Source organism: Leucoraja erinacea, chromosome 31 (assembly GCF_028641065.1).
Source record: "Leucoraja erinacea ecotype New England chromosome 31, Leri_hhj_1, whole genome shotgun sequence".
In the NCBI taxonomy this organism is placed as follows: Eukaryota; Metazoa; Chordata; class Chondrichthyes; order Rajiformes; family Rajidae; genus Leucoraja; species Leucoraja erinaceus.
The window spans coordinates 7,699,112-7,726,654 of NC_073407.1; the positions used below are offsets into that span (position 1 = coordinate 7,699,112).

General features: G+C 42.6%; 1 protein-coding gene across 2 annotated transcripts in view; it reads right to left on the reverse strand.

The window, feature by feature from the left end:
* Positions 1 to 301: 301 nt before the first annotated feature.
* LOC129711867 (olfactomedin-like protein 2A) overlaps positions 302 to 27,543 on the reverse strand; it is a 45,415-nt gene continuing 18,173 nt past the window's right edge. For both annotated transcript variants that reach the window (XM_055659846.1, XM_055659847.1), the window contains exons 5-8: positions 26,192 to 26,459; positions 5,793 to 6,014; positions 2,809 to 2,994; positions 302 to 2,399 (exon numbers count right to left, since the gene is read on the reverse strand). In XM_055659846.1, coding sequence (XP_055515821.1) covers positions 1,798 to 2,399; positions 2,809 to 2,994; positions 5,793 to 6,014; positions 26,192 to 26,459 — 1,278 coding nt within the window. In that variant the 3' untranslated portion in view covers positions 302 to 1,797. The remainder of the gene's footprint in view (positions 2,400 to 2,808; positions 2,995 to 5,792; positions 6,015 to 26,191; positions 26,460 to 27,543) is intronic.

The following is a 27,543-nucleotide window of genomic DNA, read 5'->3' on the forward strand; positions in this document are numbered from 1 at the left end:
TGAGCTGCTGTTCCTGATATGTGCTGCTGTTGACTAATCTGATGTATTGTGATGCATGTGATCCATGGCCTACATATTAAAAATAATATAATTTATTGTCTGCATTAATTTGACACAGCGTCCAGGAAGTGTATTTGTGAATTCATATGAACAATGCATGCAAGGCATAAAATAATAAATCACAAGCCAGCTGACATTTACTCCTGATAGCAGTATGGTCATCAACAAGTGGGATAAGATCACATCAGTTACGTGTGGTGTTTTGCACCACAAAGTAAATAAGTCCAAACCAAGTAAAAGTGTGATTGATATTTGAATTATTTTTTATCAAAGTACCTTTATAATCATGTTCTCAGTTCTTGGGGAAATAAAACTCATCACACTCATGGCCACGTTCCCTTCCATTTTGTAAATAAGGAAATCTACAGGCTGAGCTCTGCTTTTGATTACATTATTAGTGAAATGCTGTATTATCAGTTTCTAAAGGCGAAAGGGTTTCCATACAAAGCACAAACATTATGCACTGACAGTGTAAGGAGTATATATATATATATATAGGCATTACACCAGTTCTCAACTGGTCTACAATATTTCCTTCAGCCAACGACTGAAACATCAGGCTTACGGATTTTTGAAAACTGAATTAAAAGGATTGTGAGTATAATGACTTGAGCAATAGCTAAGGCAAGATGCCCCAGCTTAAGTCATTTGTTTCATAACATCTTTTGATATTTCAGACTGCAATATTACTTTGACCTGCAAAATGACTTGCTTGTGCCTGATTCTTTTCAGCCCGCCAAATGCAATGTTCAGGCCAGAATGTTAAAATTACTCTGAAGTAACTAACTAATAATAAGATACATTTTGTATTTCTTGAATTACTTAAAATCTGTTCTTTGTTCCTATGGAAATCCTTAAATCAAAGTCTATTTGCATAATTTACACGTTGTTTACATAGATATATGATGTGTACTTTTTCTAATCAAAATGCAGTAGAGTACAGTACGTGAGGCATTTAGGAGTAGCCCTAGTTTCACACTAACCAGCAAATTGCAAAACATGGTTATATATACAGTGCAATTTTTGACACAGTAATACTAACACAAACTCAGAGGAGATGAAGTTTCAATTTCAGCTGGGTGCAGTATGGCCAGTAGCAGATTGGTTGTTCAATATACAGCTTACCCCTGGACCCCATTGCAAAGAAAAATCTTGTTGTCCCTGTAATTAATGACTATAACCCCTCTCACGGCCAATTTTGCATTGCCATGGAAGCATCTAAAATTCACAGTGGGGCTTTTAATTTTTAAATTATGCATATTATTTGTGTTTTCAAGAAAGGCGGTCAATCAAACATGCTTTGACTATAATCACTATACTTGTAATGAAAGTGTAGTGTGTATGTTATTGACTCAATTTTGCAACACTTTGTTGGTGGTATTTCAAAAAAGCAGTCTGCCAATTTGATGTAGTTGAAGAAATAACATTAGTCTGCTGGTTTAACCTGCAGCACATCTCGAAGACATACAACCGGAGAAGCTTTGCACGTTTGCCATTGGCTCAAAATACTAGTTGGTAGGAGGGGTATATTTACGTGTCCTACATTGTGCCCGTGTAGAATGATCAGTCACAAATCATCATGTAAATTCTAAACTTACTATTTATGATCATTTACGACAAGTGTTGGCATCCATTTAAACCTCTCTATCAGCCCAAGTGCAAATACTCATTCTTTATAAATGATCAAAATATATCAAATAAAAAGTGCTCTGTGATGGGCCATGGTTCTGTATAAAATCAGTAAGCAAAAATTATTTTGTAGATGACCTGATGACCGTTATCCCATGCATACAGAACTTTCTCTTTAGGATTGTAGTCAATCTGAGTGGTATAAGTGTACTCGTTGATGAAGGGTAACTTTGGATTTATCTCAGTGTCTGTGTGAGTATCATAAGCGTAAGATACTTGGCCTTCTTTTTCATTATAGGTATCTACTGCATACAAAATACCACAGATGATAAAGCAGTTACCATAGGAATTACGTTTGAGGCCTGTTTTCCATGTTGTCTCCTTCTTCATTGAAAGATCGATCGGATCTAGTTTACTGATGACAATTATTTCATTCTGGGAGTACTCATAATATGAGGCAGGGTAAATGACCCAGAGGCCAGTCTCATCAACAGCAAAGTCAATGTCTGAATGTCCTCGCCATTTCCATGGTGTAGTGTCTTCATAAACCACGTCATGAAGAAGTGTCCAGGCTTCCACAAATCGCTGTTTAATATTATACTTAATTATATTCCGGGTAAAAGCCCGATTGTAATACAATGACCCATTGTAAACAACATGGCCTGTTCCAATCCAGTTGTAAGGAAGTTTGTACAAGTTGCTCCATCGTCCTATAGGAAAAGATGACATGGTTATTAAAACAAAATATTGGTGAGTTCACTCAAAACCAAATTAAATCTACACTTAGAAATCAGATCCTTGCAATAATCTGCTTGATGGAGCCAAACAGTGAGAAAACTCTGTGGGTATGTGGGAATGATACCAACCCAATTTGCACTAACAAACTTCAACCTGTATGTACATAGACTGGATCTAACACATGGTAAAAAGTAAAATGGAAATTGCATGGTTGAATCATACTGTAAGTACACTTTAGTTTTCCAGCAAACCAGTTGACAAGCTAAAGTAATCTATTCAGAAGCACTATCTTAAAATGACAGTTGACACAAAACATAAGTTATTAGTATCAAGAATATGTCTGTTACCCCTTCTGTGATTTTAAAATGTGTTACAGCTCACCTTGTTTAAAGTTTTCAAGGTTTCTGAATTCTATTAGGTTGTTTCCATAGTAATAGTTGGTCACGTAGATCTTGTTGTCTTTTGCCACGGGATCTTTCATCCAGGCACCCTCATTACGGCCATAACTATGATGTTTGATAGGTGGTTCGATCATTGATAATGTCCCATAACACTCACCTTCCCTGACTTTGGATAAAAAGAATAGTAATATGAGTCTCAGACTGTGGGAAATATTTCAGGGTGGAACAGCACCATGCATATTTCAATTACAAATTGTTAATTCTGATTGTACTGGGACAGGAAATAATAAGTATTAAATTGAACAATGTTTACAGTGTTATTGAACAGTGGCGGGAGTGGAAATGGCGGCAACACATTGAACTTTGTCTGCTCATTGTGCTAATTGTACTAAGAAGTAATGTAAATTCAATGAATCATGCTTCAAAAATGTGGTTCCATTTGAAATGCACATACATTATTTCATTGGGAAAGACATCTCTATTCATTTATACTAATTGCATTGTATTTTAACAGATGGATTAATGGAAATTTATTGCGCTGTGTATTATCTACATTGTGAGAAAACAAAGAATTCTGAGATGCAGAAGAATGTGGGTATCTTCAGGCACAAAAGGTGAGTATTCAAGCACAGCAACGAAGTGCGAATGCTAACTCAATGTTAGTTAAGGAGCATAAACTCAGTTGGTTTTGCTTCAGTAATAAGGCATTGGTGAGATCACATCTGGGAGTACTGTGCACAGTTTCGCGCAGGCCACATTGTTTGCATGTCTAACACTAAAGCTTCTGAAGCAGATGCTCAATTTTGAGCTCTGTCAAGGGAAGAGGTTTCCAGCTAAATTCAAATGCTGCAGGCCTCCTTGAAGAAATACAGCATCCCCATTGGACTCAGGGAACATTTAGCCCATGGCCAGTTAGAGCGGAGAAGGAATATTTCAGATGGTACTGAGTATCTTGAGGCTATGCATTGGGAACACACAGGAGCCCAGCATAAGCCATGATAGGAGCAGCCCGCCGCTCAGAATACAATAGCCTGATACCCTTGGGACTTTGGTAGTACCAAACCAGCACATTTTCCAGATGCTACTCCTATTGATAATCTGATTCACCACATCAGAGCACATAAAACCCATCCTCCATTCTGAGGGAATGCCATAGAACATTAGCCTCCTTATTTAAGGATGGAGGTAAATATGTCTGAAGCAGTTCAGAAAGAAACATTCCAAACCTAAAATGGACAGGTTAACTATCTAGGAAGAATTGGATGGGCTAGGCTAGTGTCAGATGGAGTTTGTAAGGGCAAGAAGGGACCTTGGTTGAAATATATTAAATTCTAAATAGGTATTGACAGGGTGGATGTAAAGAGGATATTTTCTCTTGTGGAAGAATCCAGAACTAGAGGGAACTGTTTAAAAATAAGGGGATTCCCATTTAAGACAGTGAATCTTGTTTATCTCACAAAGTCATGAGCCTTGAGAACTCAGTATGAACCAGTAGAAGCACAGTCTTCGATTATTTTTAAGGCAGAGACAAATAAATTCTATCTACTTCAGCCTTAAGCACGGGTGTAAAGTTAGTGGGGCTAGGAGGGAATATGGAGTTGAGGTTACAATCAGATCTCCTATGATTATATTGAATGGTGGAACAGTGTTGAGGGGCCAATTCTTGCTGCTGATTTCTATGCCTACTCGTTCTCATAGAAATACAGAAATTAGGTACAGGAGTAGGCCATTCGGCCCTTCGAGCCAGCAACGCCATTCAATATGATCATGGCTGCTCATCCTAAATCAGTACCCTGTTCCTGCTTTCTCCCCATAGCCCTTAATTCCATTAGCCCCAAGAGCTATATCTAACTCTCTCTTGAAAATATCCAGTGAATTGGCCTCCACTGCCTTCTGAGGCAGAGAGTTCCACAGATTCACAACTCTCAGGGTGAAAAAGCTTTTCCTCATCTCAGTCCTAAATGGCCTACCCCTTATTCTTAAACTGTGACCCCTGGTTTTGGATTCCCCCAACATCATGAATTTTTTTCCTGCATCGAGCCTGTCCAATCCCTTAAGAATTTTATATGTTTCTATAATCTTCCCTCTCATCCTTCTAAATTCAAGTGAATACAAGCGCTGTCGACCCACTCTTTCATCATATGGCAGTCCCACCATCCCGGGAATTAACTTGGTGAACCAAAGCTGCACTCCCTCAATAGCAAGAATGTCCTTCCCCAAATTAGGAGACCAAGACTGCACACAAAACTCCAGGTGTGGTCTCACCAGAGCCCTGTTCAACTGCAGTAGGACCTCCTTGCTCCAATACTCGAATTATTTTAACACTTTTCAGTGTATAAGAATGCAAAGAAGAAAACAAATTAATGAAACTAAACTTTAGATATTGTAATTGAAAATAGGGCACACCAGCTGTTTTAAAAGTAAACCTTTCAGTATTCTATGTTTAGATTAATTGCAAGATGTACACCCAGTTCTGGAGGGCAGATATTACATCTGGAACCTTGTCTGGTCTCTCATAGCCCTTGTTATTCCATATTTAACAATACGATTGACCTCTAAAATAGCTTGGTAAGTCATTCATTTTGCAGGCAAATAGGGATGGACAGTAAATGCTAGCCTTGCCCCATATGATATATTCAGGTCATGGAAAATATCAAACAAATAAAAACAAATAAAAGATGTCAAAAATATGTCACGATTTAATCCAGTTTGGAGTCAGAATCACAGAGCATGGAAACAGGCCATTCGGTCCAACTCATCTATGCCAACCGAATTGCTCATCCAAGCTAGTCCCATTTGTCTGCGTTTGACCCAAATTCCTTTAAACTTTTCCTATCCATGTACCTCTCCAAATGACTTCAATGTTATTGCACTTGCTTTTTGGGGCAACCTGTTCCATATATGTGTTAGACTCTGTAAAAATGTTAAATTGTTTGATTGTTATTCAGTACTCTGTGAATGTACCTTTATTTGGCCTGGTGGAGCGTGGGATTGGCTCCCTGATGGCCTCTGCGGTAGTTGTGCCAGGGGCAGCTGTGGTGGGTGGGCTGCTGGAGATGGGGGGCGATGCTGTGGTCAAATTCTCTGTGCTCCTGTCACCTCCCTCAGATTCATGAGAACTCTGAGCCTTCTCTCCCACTCTTGACTCCCGATCCTCGGAACGAGGCGTCCCTCTTGATGAACTATCTGAAGGAGATTTTTAATAACATTAATCAATCTGGGTCCATTTCAAGCACAAAGTGTCATCAGTGAAGGCTGCAAGTTTATATGATATTTATTTCAAGTCTTACTTTCACAGCCCAGGAGACGGTTTTTCTTTCTAGCAAATGATTTCCTTCATTGGTAGAAAAAGTAAGAAGGACACACTGTCTCAACATAGGACTAAAAAATCAGCAGGCTCAGCATTGAAGTAATTGCTTGTAGGTGTAGAGTTCACTGGCCAAAGGGTAGTACGGCCAGAAGCCCGAATCACATTTACACTGTACATGCTGCCTGACCCGCTGGGGGTCCTGATACCTTGTATGTTTATTGACTGACTGATATGATGGGCTGAATGACCTCCTTCTATGATTATACTTTGCAATTTACTGGATGAGGTTTTATATTCCAGTTGCCTATACATCAAATTATTAAGTTAAAAGGGTAGAAAATTGTGGATTGAGAAAGACAGGAAAACTCCCCAATTATACAATTATCTGATGGCAACTTCCGTCACATTAAAATTTCACAACATCTGATTCATTTTTATCTTCTCCGAGGATTAACATTTTTCCATAAACATCATGAATTTATTTTGATTAAATATACTTCAATTTCTGGAATGTATAACATTTTTGAACCACCCCCTTCGCAAAATCAGCTCCATGGGATTTATCAAGGGTGTGTCAAGTCTCCAGCAGCTTCCATATTAAAAGAGCAATGGATGTATCAGCTTGATTATTTCATATCAATGGCTGAAAGCCTTTCTTTCCCAATATAAATCTACTAGACTAATTGCAGACCCGTTGGGTCTGTTCCCCCAACGTGCGGTTGTGGGGGGGGAGGCGGCATGCAGCATCACACACACTAACTATCCCCCCCCCCGCACTCATGCTAATTACCCCCCTTGATATTATATTAATATTATTAATTTGCTCCTTTTACCCCATAACCACCCTATCTACTGACGCATAGCCCCCAACTTGCAGTCACATCTAGAGAGGGGGGGCGGGGGTAGAGAGTGAGGGCAGAGAGAGAAGGGGCAGAGACAAATAGAGAGGCAGAGATAGAGGGAGAGAGGCAAGAAGGAGAGGGGGGTGGAGGGGAGGAGAAAAGGGAGGGTGGGTGAGGGGGAAAGGTGAGGGGAGGAGGGGAGAGAGGAGGGGAGGAGAGAGAGAGGGGGGAGAGAGAGAGAGAGGGGGAGAGAGAGGGGGAGAGAGAGAGGGGGAGAGAGAGGAGGGAGGGAGAGGAGAGAGGGAGAGAGAGGGGGGAGAGAGAGAGGGGGGGGGTGCTGAGTGAGGGGGGAGAGAGGCGGTGTTGAGAGGAGGGGGGTGGGGGGAGGGGGGAGAGGTGGGGAGCAGGGAGGGGGGAGGGGGTGGAGGGAAGGGGGAGGGGGGGGATTGAGGGGAGGAGGGGGAGAAAAAGAGCGGGAGAGAGAGGGGGGGGGGGGGGGAGAGAGGGGGGGGGGGAGAGGAGAGGGGAGAGAGAGAGAGAGTGCCTTTTTACTTCAACCCAAACCGCCCAAACAACCATTTGCAGGCAGTGCCTTTTTACTTCAAACAACCATATTTTAATTTTCAAACCACATCACAGCACAGTGGGCCAAAAGCGGTCAAGATCAGACTTTTAGTAATATAGATAGATTGTACATGCTGTTTGACCAGTTTCTATCCAATCCCCAAATGGGCATTTGTAGATGGTAATGAACTAAGTATAGGTGGATGGTCTCAGGGCAATTTGATTGCTGAACAATCCAAATAATCTTGTGTGCTACAAGATTCTACTGAAATCAACAGATCTAAAGAAAACATCAGATCAAATCAGAGTCAACATAGTTGGATTTTTCACAGATCCCATCTCCAAGAATTTTCACTCACGATATTCAGAAATACTTTCTCCAGTGTAAATCAACAAATCGTGCCTTGTTTAGTTAAACTGTAACTGAAAGCTGGAACAAGGAAAGCGTTGATGGAACAAGGATAGAGTTGATAAAACAAGGCGTGGAAAATGATATTCAGGTGAGCACAGCATGGAGATAATGGGGTAGAGATTGTACCCTTGAAATCTGGCTCAATGAGACAACATTCCAGAAGATGCAAAGAAATGTCAGTACCATCAAATGATCAAACACAATTTTTTTCCTCCCCGAGTACACTTTAGTTGTGCGATTGAAAGGAAGGAATAGTTGGGGTCCACCTTTAAAAGTAATTAAAACCAGTCTTGCAGTTGTAAAATAATTCACCAACGAAAGGGCTGTAGTTGTTAGAGATCAATCATTCTGCTCTAGGACATTATTGCTGGAATTCCTCAGAAAAGTTTAAATACCTTCTGAACTTAAAATTGATCTTCCTTCCATCATAGTGCCAGAAAAGTGAATGATCACTGATGATCGCATAATGTTCACTTCCATTTGTAACTGTTTAGCAGCTCACGTCTCGGTGCAACATGATCCAGAGATCACAGCTGAGTGCAACATACTGGGAGCCACCAATGGTCAGAAATTCAACTGGACCAGTCACATAAATACATGGGCAACACAGTGCTGCACTGGTAGAGTTGCTGCCTTACGGCGTCAGAGACCCGGGTTTGATCCTGACCATGGGGGCTGAGTGTACAGAGCTTTACGTTCTGCCTGTGACTGTGTGGGTTTTCTCTGGGTGCTCTGGATTCCTCCCACACTCCAAAGACGTGCGGGTTTGTAGGTTAATTGGCTTCTGAAAATTGTCCCCAGTGGATAGAACTAGTGTATGGGTGATCGTTGGTCGGCACGGACTCAGTGAGTCGAAGGGCCTGTTTCCACGCTGTATCTCTAAACTAAACTAAGCTAAACATGGCTACAAGAGCAATTGAGACCGAGTGCCCTGTGGCAAGTGACTCACCTCCTTATAACTCTACAAGCCTTTCCACAAGTCAGGAGTGTGATGGAACTTGCTCCATATGTTTGGTTGAATGTAGCTCCAACAACTCTCAAGAAGCTTGACACCATCCAGTATTTAGCAGCCTGCTTGATAGGCACCCAACCCACCACATTCGTTCCCCCACCAGAACAGAATGGTTGCAGTGTACCACACTTATAAAAATGTACTGCAGTTGTACAATATACCCAGGCTACTCCGACAGCACTTCCTCAACCTGTGACCTCTACTATTAAGAAGGACCTGGGCAGCAAGTGCCAGCAAACATCACCTGCTAGTTCCCCTCCAAGTCACATAACATAAGTACTAATCTTCCAGATTGTAAGCAAAATATTTTGCAGCTAAAGCCTGCTGGCTGAAGAGGGCTGACACTAGCAAAGTCCGTTTACTGCCGTCATCCTGACCGTGAAGCACTTCTGTTCTTGATTGCAGAATACTGTCAAGCAGGAAAATGAGGGAGAGAACAGAAGCGGAGGTCTGTGTTAAACTAAATTTAGTAATTTCTGATCAGGTTCCTGCATCTTCCATTCAGATCTCTTCTCAACCCAGCTGTTGTTTCTGTCCTTGTGTCACATTTAATTTCTCTTTCCTCCCACACTGCCATAAACCTTCTCTTTTGTATATCCTCCTGGATTCCCACCCCCCCCCCCCCCCCCCCCCCCCCCCCCCCCCCCCCCCCCCCCCCCCCCCCCCCCCCCCCCCCCCCCCCCCCCCCCTACATTTTCAGAGTTTATTTATCCTCTGCTTTTCCAGTTATGGGAAGAGTCAATGACCTGAAACATTAACATGTTCTCCCTGCCCACAATGCTGTGTGAGCGACTCGCCACTTCTGGCACTTTCGTTACTTGTTTTTAGAAATGTGCAAGTCAACACGCTTTGTACCAACATAAATTTAACAAGTTTAGAAAGCTGAAAGTAATCAAAAAATGTTCTAAATGTAACACAACGTGGGTGGTATTTGATGATCAAAAACCTCATTGACGAACTCAAAGGCTTGTTTACCTAGAATCAAGTGGGTTTTTTTAAGTGTCCTTTCACTGTAAAGCATATTTTACATGCCGACCAAACATTTCCTACAAATTTCCAGAAAACTTTGATCTTTCATGCTGACCCCATGACTGTACAAGGCTGAAGATGGGAGAAGTGAATCACATGTGTTATTCAGCATCCTCCCTGCATGTCAGATGAATTAAGCATTGGTATGGTTAAGGTGCAAGCGTTTCCCAGTCCAGAGGCACGCACATGAAAATAGCAGATTAAATGCAGGCTGCGGGCAGATTAGATCATTCCTTTTCATTTCAATTCCAGCATCCATATAAAGTTGGGAGCTAATTATAGAAATCACCAGGGACTGTTGTCATGCTTCATTTTCTCCACAAAGCCAAGGTGTTTGGATATGTGCTCTGGGAAAGCACAAAGACTGTGAAGACCTCTTGGCCTTGGACAATCTCCATTTCCCTCCAGTCTTACTTCATCCACCAATATGCAAATGATGCCTCTGCTGGTTAGAGAGAAGTGGCTCCTCAGCACAGTAGTGGTGCTGATGGGTAAACTTCCCTGTCAGTGGGCAAGCAGGACATTAACAGGCCTCCCACTGGAAGCAGAGCAAGCAAACAGGCCATTCAGCCCAACATGCTTATGACGACCATGATGCCCCATCTACACTAGTCCCACCTGCCTGCATTAGGCCCATATCCCTCTATACCAGTCCTATCCATGTACCTGGCCCAATACCTTTTAAATGTTGTTATAGTACCTGCCTCAACTACTTCCTCTGGCCGCACGTTCCACCACTGTGTGAAAATGTTATCCCTCAAGTTCCTATTAAATCTTTCCCCTCTCATCTTAAACCCATGTCCCCTGGTTCTTGATTCCCCTACTCTGGGTAAAAGACTGCGTTCACCCATCTATTCCCTCATGATCTTATAAACCTCTATACGGTCACCACTCATCCAAGGAATAAAGTTCTAGCCTGCACAGCCTCTCCGTGTAGCTCAGGCCCTCAAGTCCTGGCAACATCCTTGTAAATCTTTTCCGCACTTATCCAGATTAACAGCATCCTTCCGAGAGCAGGGTGACCAAAACCGAACACAGTACTCGAAATGCGACCTGTACGTCTTGTACAACAGTAACATAACTTCTACACTCAATACTCTGACTCAACACTCCAGCTCCTGTGTTTTGATCAAGATTCCACTATCTGTTGTTTCTTGTGCCTTCATCATTAACCCATCCCATTACAAAACAGTCCAAGTTACCCACACCAGCTGATTATATCTGCCTGTCACGATACATGGCAGGCAAGAGCTACACCTCTCCTGCTTCTCGTAGAAATCCCCTGCAACTCCACCCAACCCAAAACGGCATCTTGTTTGGCATCCATTGCCATTCTCACTGTATTGAGCAGCCAGCTAGCAAATTAGATGAGAGTGCCAGTACTGGAGTAAGCATTGAGGAAATGATGGGAACAAGTAACTGGAGTAGAAATACTAAATGTAACCTCCTTTATTTTTATTTGTTGTCAGGATGTGCTTGAAGCTGCCAAAACCCCATTTATTGTCCATTCCTAACTTTTCTGAAGAGGGGGTGGGGTTGAACCGGGTGGGGGCACAGGTGGACTGAGCAGGGTGTAAAAGATGTGGGAAGCTGCAAAGAAACAATTGAACTAGATCTCTACTTATGAAAATGTTACAGCACGCTAAATTGTTTACAAACACATTTATGTTTACGTCAAGATCAAAAGTACCAGACTTTTCTCTGTAATTCAGAAACCTAAATATGCTTGCATTTGTATAATGCTGCATATAAATATTTTGTTGCTGAAAAACCATTGATTATAAACGGTGGTTATTGAACATTAAAGAGCCAAATTAGTCACTCCAAATTTTGCAACCCGTTTAATGAATAATAGTGCCATATAGTGCATGAAGATGAACAGAAAACTATGTGTTGCTTCAAGTAATGAAAATTCCACCATATAATCAGAATAAATTATTTTGAAAAATAATAAAGTATCTCCTTAATTGGCAAGCACCAAAATGTCTATATGGATTTCAGCATGACATTTGATAAGGTTCAGCATGGTAAACTGCTTTAGAAGATTACATTGCATGGGATCCACGGAGCGCTAGCCTCCTGGATAAAGAGTTGGTTTAATGGAAGGAAGCAGAGGATGATGGTGGAAAGTTGTTTTATTGGACTGGAGGCCTGTGAGTAGTGGTGTGCTTCAGGGACCTAAGCTAGGCCCATTGCTTTGTGTGGTTTACATCAATAATTTAGATGAGAACGTAGAAGGAATGAATACTAAGTTTGCAGATGACACTAAAGTAGGTGGTGTCATTAATGGCAAATGTGGTTATCAAAACTTGCAGCACGATCTTGATCAGTTGGACAAGTGGGCTCAGGAATGGCTGATAGAGTTTAAAGCAGATAAGTGCGACTTGTTGCATTTTGGGAAATCAAACCAGGGTAGGCCCATCACAGTGAACGCCATGGTCCTGGGAAGTATTGTAGAGTGGAGGAATCGTGGAGTGCAGGCACATCATTTCTTGAAAGATGCATCACATGCCGATAGGGTGGTCAAGAAGGCTTTGGGTATGTTGGCCTTCATCAGTCAGAGTATTGAATATAGAAGTTGGGATGTTATGTTACAGTTATTCAAGATATTGGTAAGGTAATTTTGGAGTATGGTGTTCAGATTTGGTCACCCTACCACAAGAAGAATGCAGAGAAAGAGTATCGAGAAGATTAACGAGGAGGGTTCCAGAACTTGAGTGCTTCAGCTCTAGGGAGAGGTTGGGTAGATTAAGACTTTATTCTTTGGAGCACAGGAGGCGGAAGGATGATCTTAAAGAGGTGTACAAGATCATGAGGGGAATGGATAAAGTAAACACACAGAATCTTTTACCTAGAATTGGGGAATCAAGAACCTGAGGACATAGGTTTAAGGTGAAGGGCGAAAGATTTAAAAGGAAACTGAACGGGTATCTTTTTCACACAGAGGGCGGTCGGCATATGCAATAAGCTGCCAGATGAGGTACTATAACAATATTTAAAGAACATAGAAACATAGAAATTAGGTGCAGGAGTAGGCCATTCGGCCCTTCGAGCCTGCACCGCCATTCAATATGATCATGGCTGATCATCCAACTCAGTATCCCGTACCTGCCTTCTCTCCATACCCCCTGATCCCCTTAGCCACAAGGGCCACATCTAACTCCCTCTTAAATATAGCCAATGAACTGGCCTCAACTACCCTCTGTGGCACAGAGTTCCAGAGATTCACCACTCTCTGTGTGAAAAAAGTTCTTCTCATCTCGGTTTTAAAGGATTTCCCCCTTATCCTTAAGCTGTGACCCCTTGTCCTGGATTTCCCTAACATCGGGAACAATCTTCCTGCATCTAGCCTGTCCAACCCCTTAAGAATTTTGTAAGTTTCTATAAGATCCCCTCTCAATCTTCTAAATTCTAGAGAGTATAAACAAGTCTATCCAGTCTTTCTTCATAAGACAGTCCTGACATCCCAGGAATCAGTCTGGTGAACCTTCTCTGCACTCCCTCTATGGCAATAATGTCCTTCCTCCAACATTTGGACAGGTTTTACGAGGGATACAAGGTTAATGCAGGAAAGTGGGACTAATGGGACATTTGGGTCGACAAGGGCAAATTAGGTCATAAGGCCTGTTTCTGTGGTGCATAACTCTATTATGCATTTACCTTTTAAGAACACTGTGTACAGTTTGAGCGTGTCCAGTATCTCAGGCATGGGGGCCTTTCTGCTTCTGCTTCCAAGCCAACGGTAGAACCACTGATTCCCACTACGTGCGTGCACTGGCATCTTCTGAATACAGAACTTGCTGAGGGTCTGTGTGCTTTGTAAATCAAATAGCCAAGGGGCCAGATACACCTTGGCCCCATTCCACACACATACACACTCACACATATATCTCCTGTCCTACAATCAATCTCCTCATGCACAGACCGCAGTCTCCTAAAACCTCTCAAATGCACCCAGCCCAAATGCACAATGCACCCGTAGACACACTTGTACTCCCTACACACAGCCTAACCACACAAAGCCTACATATACAAACATCCCCATACACTCATAACCCGTCCACACCAATCAACAGACTTACTCTTGGCAACATACATATGTACATTGCCCCTGTACACACAAACAACAGCACACACTCTCCATTCAATCAAAAACCTACACACCCGAAAAACTTCCATTTCTCACCCCGCAAACCCGTCACTCTCCCACACACACACACACACACACACACACACACACACGCACACGCACACGCACACACGCACACAGACTTGGCGTAATACGGTCATGGCAGGAACTCTAGCCAATCATTTTAATCTTTAAAAGTTTGCCTCAGGGACAGGAATCAGAATGCAAGGGATCCTCTATTGTGTTTGACCGGATCATCCCTCCGGAGGGGAATGCTTCAGGAAAAGCACTTGGGAAAGAATAAAGCTAAACTACAGGAAAAACCTGTTGGCAGGCAGGAACAGTCCAATCAGGAAATGACAGACTGGTCCTTGAAGTTTGTGAGCACTGACTGTGGAAACAGGATGCACACTAAAATATTCTTTATGGCTTGAATTGTTTAAAGCTCTTTCATTTAATCTTAGACCGCCTGTGTTTTTTTTGGAAATGTTCTACCCGGAGTTTGTCGGAACTGTAGGAATACCATTCAACTGAGAGAGTGGAGATAATTCCAATTACAGGCTAACTATCAGAAACACCCCGCTTGATGCTGGAATATAGAACAAAGAAACAGAATGCTGGAAGAACTCAGCAGGTCAAGCAGTATCTGCAGAGGCAAAGGGTGCAAGACACATTTTGGGTCAAGGTCTTGTGTCAGGACTGAGAGAGAACAAGAAAAATCAATAGTAGATAGCAGTAGTTAGGGGATGGAAGAGGTGCTGGTAAGTTGCAGATAGAACCAGGTGGGGAGGAGATGGTGGGCAGATGAGACCAGGTGGGGGAAGGGAGTGAGACAAAGGCTGATAGGAGATAGGTGGACCCAGGTGTGAAGAAGTCGACACGCAAATAGCACCCGGTGGAGGAAATGGTGAGATGGACTAACAAAGGCATAAGAAAACTATGGAGGTGAGCACTGGGAATATAGGCTATCTGAAATTGGAAAATGTTAATACCATTGTATTAGTGTGCCAAATGTACATTGGAAGAACAACATCCCATCTTCCATTTGGATAAGTTACAACCACAATTAAGTTCTTCCAGTCGAAATCTTCCAGCATTCTGTTTTTGTTCAATGCTCCCCTTGTTCTGTAATGAATTTCGTCTAATAAAGGGGATTAGATAAATCAGAATGCATATGGTTTAAATACAAATGAGCTTGGTTGTCACTATAAGTACAAAGTGGAGATACAGAAGCCGAGAATTAGTACTACATGCCATTATGGTCTCTGTGCCTACAGGACGATATCCCAACATTGCTCTCAAAGCTACATAGTTGAATTAGATTGAATGCTGAGATGACTGGGTTGTTCCAAGAGGGATTTAGTAGCGAGGAAGGCTTCTCCAACAGATCTTTGTGTACATTTGGAGCCTTAGTACTGTTGTACATCACCCACGAGATGGTTACAGTGCAAATGAATAGATCATCCAGCTCTTTGTGCACTTTGTATTTGCCAAGAAGGCCTGGAATGGGATGCACTTGTTCTTGTCAATGTTTGCCCCAGACTCTACGATCTACTGGCTGATCCCAGAAAAGCATACAAAACATCAATTACCACCAGCAAGTGATATAATGAGACTGATTAATATTCACTGGAACTTGCAAGAATACGTGATCCCATTGTGACTCACAAGAATTTAGGAGGATTGAAGGGTTAGGGCTAGAGGCAGACGGCAGGAGATTCTGGAACCAAGTGAACATCTCAGGATAAGGTTTGCTTGGTTCCAGAGGATCGGAAAGGAAGACAGAGGATTAAAAGGAAGACAAATGTCTCTTGGAAGAGGATCGTGAATCCTTGAATTGCTGTTCCCAGCAACAGTGGATGCTCTGTCACTGAAAATATCCAAACATGAGAACAATAGACTTGTGAACACAAATGATTTAGAGAATTTGGAGGAAGACGATGTACAGGATGGGCTGCGATACTGATCAGCGGAGCCAATCACAGAGGCCATGCAATCTGCTCTCATCACCATCATCTATGAGGAGCTATAAGAATCAAGCTTCCTTTGGCTATTTGCTTACCTTAGCTTTTCAGTACAGTTTCAGTCACACAGAAATATCGCAGTTCACATTACAGCTGCAGTAAGATTAGTCCTTGTAATGTTAAACCTTAACAATGTTTACTGAGAATTACATAATATAAATAAAGCATTAATTCCAAAGTCCAAAAATGACTGAAAAATAAAGGTATAGAGCAATACACTAGATAAAGCTCTGTAATAAAGATGTAACATTCATCAATAGCAGTTTTAATGCAGTTTTTCCAAACTGTTCATTCAGCCATTGTGAGTAGATTAATTAGTGATTAATGAGTGACTGATGAGGGTAGGGCAGTGGATGTTGTCTACATGGATTTTAATAAGGCATTTGACAAGGTCTCTTATGGCAGGCTAATCCAGTAGATGAAGATGCACGGGATCCACAGTGATGTGGTAGTTTGGTTTCAGAACTGGTTTACAGAGGTAATGATGGAAGGGAGTTAATCTGGCTGGACCAACGGTGTTCCTTAGGGATCTGTGCTGGGACAGATTTATATATATACAGTGGCTTGCAAAAGTATTCATACCTCTTGAACTTTTCCACATTTTGTCACGTTACAACCACAAACGTGAATGTATTTTATTGGGATTTTATGTGATAGACCAACACAAAGTGGTGCATAATTGTGAAGTGGAAGGAAAATGATACATGGTTTTCACATTTTTTTACAAATAAAAAACTGAAAAGTGTGGCGTGCAAAAGTATTCAGCCCCCCTGAATCAACACTTTGTAGAACCACCTTTCACTGCAATTACAGCTGCAAGTCTTTTGGGGTATGTCTCTACCAGCTTTGCACATCTAGAGACTGAAATTTTTGCCCATTCTTCTTTGCAAAATAGCTCAAGCTCAGTCAGATTGGATGGAGAGCGTCTGTGAACAGCAATTTTCAAGTCTTGCCAGAGATTCTCAATTGGATTTAGGTCTGGACTTTGACTGGGCCATTCTAACACATGAATATGCTTTGATATAAACCATTCCATTGTAGCTCTGGCTGTATGTTTAGGGTCGTTGTCCTGCTGGAAGGTGAACCTCCACCCCAGTCTCAAGTCTTTTGCAGACTCTAACAGGTTTTCTTCCAAGATTGCCCTGTATTTGGCTCCATCCATCTTCCCATCAACTCTGACCAGCTTCCCTGTCCCTGCTGAAGAAAAGCATCCCCACAGCATGATGCTGCCACCACCATGTTTCACAGTGGGGATGGTGTGTTCAGGGTGATGTGCAGTGTTAGTTTTCCGCCACACATAGCGTTTTGCATTTAGGCCAAAAACTTCAATTTTGGTCTCATCTGACCAGAGCACCTTCCTCCACATGTTTGCTGTGTCCCCCACATGGCTTGTGGCAAACTGCAAACGGGACTTCTTATGGCTTTTTTTCAACAATGGCTTTCTTCTTGCCACTCTTCCATAAAGGCCCGATTTGTGGAGTGCACGACTAATAGTTGGCCTGTGGACAGATTCTCCCACCTGAGCGGTGGATCTCTGCAGCTCCTCCAGAGTTACCATGGGCCTCTTGGCTGCTTCTCTGATCAATGCTCTCCTTGCCTGGCCTGTCAGTTTAGGTGGACGGCCATGTCTTGGTAGGTTTGCAGTTGTGCCATACTCTTTCCATTTTCGGATGATGGATTGAACAGTGCTCCGTGAGATGTTCAAAGCGTGGGATATTTTTTTAATAACCTAACCCTGCTTTAAACTTCTCCACAACTTTATCCCTGACCTGTCTGCTGTGTTCCTTGGGCTTCATGATGCTGTTTGTTCACTAATGTTCTCTAACAAACCTCTGAGGCCTGCACAGAACAACTGTATTTATACTGAGATTAGATTACACACAAGTGGACTCTATTTACTAATTAGGTGACTTCTGAAGGCAATTGATTGCACTGGATTTTATTTACAGGTATCAGAGTAAAGGGGGCTGAATACTTTTGCACGCCACACTTTTCAGTTTTTTATTTGTAAAAAAATTGAAAACCGTGTATCATTTTCCTTCCACTTTACAATTATGCGCCACTTTGTGTTGGTCTATCACATAAAATCCCAATAAAATACATTTATGTTTGTGATTGTAATGTGACAAAATGTGGAAAAGTTCAAGGGGTATGAATACTTTTGCAAGTCACTGTATATTGCGAAGGCTGATGTGGATGGGTTGGTTAGTAGGCTTGCAGACACCCAAATTGGTGGATTTGGAGAGAATAAGGAAGGCTGTCAAAGGTTTGAGCAGGATTTAGATCGCTTACATATATTGACAGAGAAATGGCAGCTGGAGTTCAATCCAAGTTTAATATGAGGTGTTACAGTTTGGGGAGTCGAATGTAAGGGAATAATATACAATTAATGGCATGACCCATAACAACATTGATACACAGAGGGATCTTGGGATCCAAGTCCATAACTCCCTGAAAGTGTCAAAACAAGTAAATTGAGTAGTAAAGAAGACATATGGTAATGCTTACATTTAATTTTCGAGACATTGAGTATACGAGTCAGGAAGACATGGCGCAGCTTTATAAAACTTTGGTTAGGCTGCATTTGGAGTAATGGGGCAGTTCTGGACACCCCATTACAGGAATTATGTTGAGGCCCTGGAATGGTTGCAGGAGAAGTTTACCAAAATGCTGTCTAGGTTATAGGATAGTAAACTACAAAGAAAGGTTGAACAACATTTGAATTGTTTTCTCTGGAGTGTTAGAGGTTGAAGGGAGACCTGATAAACATATATAATATTATGAGAGGCAGACATAGCATAGAATCTTTTTTTCCCAGGATGGAAATGTCAAAGACTAGAGAGCAAAGTTTAAAAGAGATGTGCAAGGAAGTGTTTGTTTTTTAAAAACAGCATGATGGGTGTGTGTAACTCGCTGCAGGGGTGATGGTGAATGCAGATACAATTGTGGCATTCAAGAGACTTGTGGATATGGTCATGGACATGCAAGGAATGGAGGGATATGGATCACATGCAGGCAGAGATTAGTTAGATCGTGTTCGGCGCAGACACTATGGGTCAGCGGGCCTGTTCCTGTGATGTACGGTATGTGACTGCAACGCAAAAGATGGTTTAACAGCTTCACTTGTATATTTTATGATGGAGAGAATAAATTCTACTCTGTTTTTCCGACCATCAAATCAAACCTGATCAGGGAGAATGATTTTATGAATGTGTGGAAATCCTTTCCAACCAAATGATATGAAAACTATTCTGAGATTTATGCTCAGTGTGAAGAAGGAGATTTTGAAGCTGGGCCTCCAGCTGCTGCAAAAGGATGCAGGCATGGAGGAGAAACAGGTAGTGACTTATGACTAACCTTGAAACAATTGTGGCAATTTTTGAATTATCAAACAAAACAACAAGAAAAAATTCAGCATTTCGGAAGTGATCTCACCAGGAATCCTATATGTATCAGTTTCACCGCCTACCGATATACGCTCTGCCTTCTAGATGTTCATCAGCAGGCTGTGAAGGTGTTCCAACCAAGGAAATGTTGACTGCTTCATTTAGGTTAAAGGTTTAGTTATGCCTGGCTGATTTTAATTCACCCATTAAAGTTGTTGCAGGTAGACACAATTTACTCTCATTCAACAATGTCCCGACTCAGTGGGATTGGGTTCGACTTGGAATGTAGTTAAATCTAAATGCGCGGAGGGAAGGGAGGGCAAATCTTGTTTCTATCATGGATTCATCCCTCAAATGGCTCATTGTCAAGCTTTTAATCCATTCTGTTGCAATTCATCTGGAACCAGTCAAGGGCAAACACCTCAGTATCCTTTTAACCACTCATACTCCTACTCCCCCAAACCTAATTACAAGTTCAGACACATAACGTCTGATCTGAGGGAAATTCCCTTGAATCTGATTCCAATGTATGGTTTCTGATCAGTGCAACTGAAACCTATGAGTAGCCTGGCAACGATTACCTATGTTATCCTTGGCAATGCTAACAAGAAATAAAAGGCAAAAAGATCCAACCGATACAGCTTTTCATCAATGCAATAGAAGGTGCAACAATGAAAATATAATCATGCAGCTGTTGTTATCAGCTTCTGCAGAGCCAATCCCAACACTTAACATTTCTGTTCCCTATATAATCTATTGTCGGACGCGATTTAGGTGGGAAAACAAGTTTTGTTTTGTAATACCAGTGATGAGGATCACTTTCAGTACATTGTGCCAACGTATTGAACATTTATGTTTCAAATGCTTTATAGATTGAGTTGATGGAGGTCTAACTTGTCTCAGTTCACCATCAGGTTTGGTGAGCATGGGCGATGATCTGCAACAACAGCAAGTGAACCATTTCAGTAGTTTACAGCTATTCATGGGGAGGTGGGGAGGTCTTTGATGATGCAATCAGACCTGGCTATTGTGCTGGTGTGTTTCCCCATATGTTCCCTTGCCTTTTGTTTAATGACAGACAAAATATTGCATCTTGATAATATAATCTGCAATTATTTCTAAAACTGACCATAAATATTCTTGAAGCTGAAATGTATATTACGCCAAAAATTATTGTGTGAAGGGTTACATTATTCAACATTGTGGATAAAGGAAATCTTGTTTGACATTGGAGACCAATTTGGGCTCTTGCAAAAATAAGCAACAGTTGAGGTCTTCTGCAACATGACAACTATCTTTGATCATGTGGGAATATGGACGCATGTTTACAGGATAATAGAGAAAACAGATGTACACCCCATGCTAGACCACCAGGAATCAAGGGCAAGACCGACCACCCTGCAATCACACAGATCATAATTGGACCACAAGGAAATGCTGACCTCCACTTGAAGAATGAAAATCAGTAAAATAAATACTTGGATTGTTGTTATGAAAATAAATGTGATGGAAATGTTCAAACAAATAGGAGACGAATGACCATTGTTCTCAGTACACAGACAGAGAGTTTCTTAGATTCACCAGAGCCAGCCAATTCTGCAGTGTCCCTGCAGAAATAAAGTATCACGCCCCTAGCACTGGACCAGAACTGGAGCTTTACGGAAGTGATTGAAAGATGAGGAACGAGCAACTTGACTGCTTGACTTCTAAGGCAGAGGAAATGTATCGGCAGAGTGATCTTCTAACAGATGAGAATTCCAGGGCATCCCATCTATCTGTTCACATACAGTGCCTGTCATGATGTTTGGGACAAAGACACATCATTTATTTATTTGCCTCTGTACTCCACAATTTGAGATTTGTAATAGAAAAAAAAAATCACATGTGGTTAAAGTGCACATTGTCAGATTTTATTAAAAGGCCATTTTTATTTCACCATATAGAAATTACAGTTGTGTTTATACATAGTCCCCCCCCCCCCCCCTCACCCTCCATTTCAGGGCACCATCATGTTTGGGACAAATAGCTTCACAGGCGTTGTAATGGCTTAGGTGTGTTTAATTGCCTCCTTAATGCAGGTATAAGAGAGCTCTCAGCACATAGTCTTTCCATCACCTTTGGAAACTTTTATTGCTGTTTATCAACATGAGGACCAAAGTTGGACCAACATGAGGACCACATTCAAGTAGAAAAATCAACTCTTCTTGCATGGACACGACTTTGCATAGAAAATATAATCCTAATCAAATTATTTGATGGCGTTATGGGAAATCAGAATGGTGTAGAAGCACCAAACGTGATGAACAAATGGGTTACTTTATTCGGGCATAAAAGGTTTGTTATACATGCACGTTGGTCCTCTAACATAAAGTTGTTATTGCTGCTGCGAGGCTGTTGCCTCGTGGGCTCGAGCTGAGACCCTGCTGAGGTGGAATGACACCCAGAGAGAGAGGGGGAGAGAGGTCCCAGGGTTTGTTATATATCCTAGGACACACCCTTGTACCTCGTGACAACTCCTCCCTGCCATTGCCCAGTCACGTGGCCGACTGCTGAGGGTTCGTGTAGTTAGTGGCACAACCACAGACTCCCCCCCCCCCCCCCCCCCAGAACCAGAGGCAGGAAAACGAGCAGGCTGACAAAATGCGGCAGCGCGACTCGTAAACTAACTGAAAGGCCGTGAGGGCAGATGTCGAAAAGGAATGGAGCGCGCTCACCTTCTACTCGAAGGTGCGCGAGCATGGTCGAGGGCAACTCTTGCCGTAGGTCAGGGGCACACCGGCTGTGTGTCGGGACGGTGGGGCCCGCGGGCGCAGTCGATGCTCTGGCTGTGGGCCATCCCGAGGTATGCCGAGGGGCGCAAGGAGACCAATGCAAAAGCCGCAGGACGGACGAAGTATACACCAGTCATGTCGAACAGCAGGGGATCGTGTCCTGAGAAAGTTGTCGGCAACAATGCAAATACAACAAGAAACTAATAGTCATATTAAGCTGGGTGTACAGTGGAAAAACTACAGTGAGCAAACAGCAAAGATACAGCAAAGTCCAAAATGGTTCGATTAGCTGTGCTTGAACCAGGGGTGGCGCTGTAGACATCGGTCAGGCTTCAGAGATGCCACTCGACCAGAGGTGGCGCAGTTGACGGCGGTCAGCAGGTGGAGCGTCACTTCCAGCCGGCCGTAGCAGCCATTTTTGGTGTCGCTGCGGTGGCCATGTGAGAGTAGGCCGCGGCGGCCATTTTAGCGGCCGGCATCAACGAGCCTCGCCCCACCACTGCTTGTAGGGACTCCACCCACAGTCGCCGGTGTTGTCGGCGACCGGCCGCGCCCGCGCCCGCAGCAGAGCTGCCGGGGAATCCGTTGCGGGACCGATGACTCACGACTGGCTGAGGCTCCACCCCGCTGCCGAGCCGGACGGGCAGCCAGCGCCCGGGGATCTTCGGGGCAGCGCCGGTGAGGACGTCTTCGAGCAGCCACCCCAGGTAAGCCCGCCCTATCGGGTGGCTAGTCCTTGAACAGCTGCCGGCAGGGTAATGGGCGGGCCTGCTCTCTCCCCCCTCCCGGAGCCGTCGGGCGGCCGGCGGTGATGCTAGGAGCTGCTCCACTCACGGCCCCTGCAGCAGCTGGTGGGGGAACGGCAGCGGCCGTGGTCTCACAGCCCCGGTGGTCCACTCCAGGCGGGTCACGCATGCCAGATTAGCAGCCGTCAACCAAAGCCCGGACCGCACCCATTGACCCGGGCGGCCTGCGGCATACCTTACGGCACGGCTGGGTTGGCGACAGCGTCGTTGAGCTGGGCTGGGCTGTAAGCTGCAGACATTAGGTCTCCCGAGGCTGCGTGCATCGGGAGAAATCCAAAATTCCAATTTGGAACATCGGGGTCACCAATGTAGAGGCACCAAACGTGGTGAACAATTGGGTAACTTTATTCAGGCATAAAAGGTTCATTATACATGCACGTTGGTTCTATAACATAAAGTTGTTGTTGCTGCTGCGAGGCTGCTGCCTCGTGGGCTCGAGTTGAGCACCTGCTGAGGTGGAATCACACTCATCCCTAGAGAGAAGAGAGCTGGTCAGCTCAAAGTAAGAGAGAGAGAGAGAGAGGGTTGTCCCAGTGTTTGTTATATATCCCAGGACACATCCCTGTACCCCGTGACAACTCCTCCCTGCTATTGCCCAGTCACGTGACGTTCGTGTAGCTAATGGCCCAACCACCGGGTGCCGCCACAATGGGCTGCTTTAGAAATGGTTAACGTACTTTTAGATTGCACCAAGGACAATGCTTGGAATGTTAGTTTCAATGAATGGATTTACACATGCCATAAACTGGTGGTTAATGAATCCTGACAAGTTTGCTTAGGAGTAGCAATCAGTTGTACTAAACTTGCGTGTCAAGAGCATCATCATACACAGGTATATAAACAGTGATGCAGACTAGGAAAGTCTTTGTCTGAATCCACAGTGTGCGTTGAACTCATTTGGTCTCATCCAGCCCAGTGGTGTGGAAAATAATAGTGACACTGTTGTTTTTGTGACATGGAAGCTTTCAGTCAGGGCCAGGCTGAGACACTGTTGCTGTGGAAGAATTGGCCAGTTACCCCCAGAGGAACTGTCTCCTGCAGATCTGACCCAAGTCCAGCCAAAGCTGCTCCTTTATCAAAGGAAATTCCAATGATGAAAGAGAATTAGTTATTTATAAGTAAATAACTTTATTCCGTTGGAAAGGCAAAAACTACTTGTTAACAAATACTGGTGCTTTGAGAAAAGGCAGCAACTTCTTCTGTTGGTATACAGGGGTTTCTGTAAGCTATTTTCCATCCGAGTATTGGCTTAATTAATACCAGATTGTTAGGTTTGCAAAATCCTCTGATTCCTTGGATAAAAGAAAATTCAGCTGAAAAATCTTCTGCTTCAGAAAGTTAATGAAATGTAATGGATTTGGATTTGTTCATCTGCTCTGTTTTCTTAAAGTGATTTCCTCCTCAAAGTTTTGACATTCTCTTTATTTTGTGTTATGTAGGCTGGAGCACATATAGCTACTACTTGGGAAGGGATGGAAGCTCCACGATAAATCACATAATGTGCAACACAGGCCCTTACTAATCATTAAATTGAATTTGCTACATTTAATAAATGGGAGGCAATAACCCTTCATAAGGTAACTGCATTAATAGTTTGTCAGCTGTCTTAAAAGGTCATCAGACACATTGAAAGTGGTAGCTTAGACAAAGTGATGAATCTTCCTTGGCAGACTTTCACATTTCATAAGTTCAATATTTAAGCACAAAGTTCCTGCATTGTAGCAGTTCAAAACACAGATGCTTCTGTAGATTTTTTAAGCGGTGTTGAAATTCTCATTTTACAGGGTCACAAGAGATTGCAGATGCTGGAATCTTGTGTTTAATAAAAACTGCCAATGAACTCAGCAAGTCAGGCAGATTTCATGGAGGGAAATGGATAGACGATGCAGGAACTCAAAGCACTATCTATCCATTTAACTCCACAGATGCTGCCTGATCTGCTGAGTTCCTCCAGCAGTTCATTTTGATTCTCATTGTACAGAAAAGAACAGAAGATATGTAAGAGATTGGATGCATGATACGTAATAGAGAAGCTGAACTACTTCTAGGTCATATGAGAGCTGTAATTCTATTTATCATGTTGAATATAGAAAATATTTACACTCTTACAATATTGTAGATTCTTACTCTCCATTCACTGTGTTTGCCCGCCCCACTAATTGTTTCTCACCCCACTAATGTCTCTTCCCATCTGTTTTGCCAGTGATACAGTAAACACAACTCAGCCATTATCAAGGTATCTACTGGTAGATGTAGTGAGTGCAAAAGGAAAAATAACCAGAATGCAGCTTATCCCCTGCTTTTTCCTCAACACACTGGGCCTGATTCCCACTCTTCATTTAAATTCGCCAGGGCCCTGCTTCCCACTCGCCCTTTAAGCTCGCTGGGCCTGCTGGAAAATTGGTTATACCGTGATGTAACATGTAAAAACATTATAAATGTATTGTAATATTCATTGGAAATAGAATAGTTGCCTGAAAAATCTGTCACTCTAGCACCCCAATGCCCCAAGTATGCCATTTCACTGAATTTTACTAAATTGATCACACCTATTGAACAATATACCCTTGAAATTGTAGATTGTAATATTATCATACAGGCACATTAGCAGCTTGTGTGACATTAGTTTCCAGTCCAAACAGAGTAACTGATGATAGCTTTAAACTCACTCACCAGTCAGGAAGCACAATTTTGATGGCGAATCAGTTTGAGGGTGTTCGGGGTGGAGAACAGTTTCAAAACTAGCAATCTACACAATTTTTGCAAGTGTCCTAATGATGGGTTGGACACGTTTTATCGTCATTCAGGTACAACTCATTCTGTTATATTTGCAGCTGAGATTTGTTGGACCTTTAATGAGTCTTACAATGAACACCACCAAAGCAGATACTCCCGAGTCAGTATCTCTGTTAACTATACCTTTGTGCAGTTCATTTGGAAGGGTGCACAATTTCAAACAATTGTCAAATGTTTAGGTCAGTCAGAGATCATTCAGCCCAACACGTCTGTGCTAGTTAAAAATGTCTGGATTAACATGAAGATATAAATACAACAGGATTTTGCTTTGTTTGTACTTACTTTTTCCACCATTTCCTGTGTCTTCGAGTCCTCCTGCTTTGTAGTAGGTGACACTTTTTACAATACCTGGCTGTTGGATGCCAGGCTTGGCCTTGATGGTGGGCTGTGGTACTTTGGGGAAGGCCGCTGGTTTTACTTTTGTTGCTGGCTTCTTTGTTTTCATCCCTTTGTCTCTTGGTACTTTGGAAGGAATCTTTCGTGTGAGTGGCTTTTTCTTGTTCTCTACTTTATTTACATGTTTCTTTACATCCTTTGGTGGAGCTGTGTCCTGAAAATAAATGTAGATTCAGTAATAACCTAAGAAGCTCAGTCCTCTGAGCCATTCAAGTAAGCTAGATTTCTTTCCCATTTATTCATAATTATTGGTTTACTTACAATTTTGATCCAGTCATATCATACCAAGCACTATGAAGCCATCCACAAGTAGTGCAAAGAGAAAAATAACCAGAATTCAGAATTACAGTATTACTGCCACAAAGAAAGTGCAAATAAAAAAAATATAGAAGGGTTGCAATGAGGTAGGTTGGGAGATCGGGACTACAACCTTAGATTATGAACAGCCATAGATTAGTTTAATTTCTTGGTGTACTTTGCTGTGGCTGTAGCCCATTCAGGGCATTGTGTTGCTGACATCCACTGATGTTTGAGTGGTTCCCGTCCTGCTTCCTCTACTTGCACACTTTTTCCACATTCATAATCTGCTTCTGATCTTCTCCCAGGTTCTCCTACATCAAGGGTTCCCAACCTGGGGTAAATTTACCCCCAGGGATAAATTTCACCCACCCAGGGAGTGAATTTGTTGATTCGGGATTTGTACATGTTTTTTCTCATTGACTGACTGTGTTTGGTTCTGTTTGTTCATAAATAAGTGAAATAACATTGTTATGTGCTGTTAAAGTTGCCAGGGGTTTCCAGGGATGAAAAAGGTTGGGAATCCCTGTCCTACATGGTTCTCCCCTAATGCTTTTACTTGGCAATTCTCCCTATGCCATTACATTCCTGTTAATTCCTTGCACTTCTTGCCACTGCTAACTTTTTATTAACTAACCCAAATGTTCATAGCCGATCCCCATATTACAAATATGTAGCAGCAACTTCAATTGCCCGGTGGTTTCTCTTGCTCCCTTTTCATGATTGGCTTTCCCCACATTGGAAACAGCTTGGAACCAATATTGAAATATCAACGCTTACTTTTAACCCCCACTCCCCTCCACAGTAAATGTTAAATGGAATCAGAGCTGTCCAATGGGACCAGATTCTGTGTGCTGAATTCAGGTCATGATCATATTCTGATTAGATATGTGGGTGGATTTATGTTCTGATCGTACATCTAGGGTCAGGTTGGGCTACGT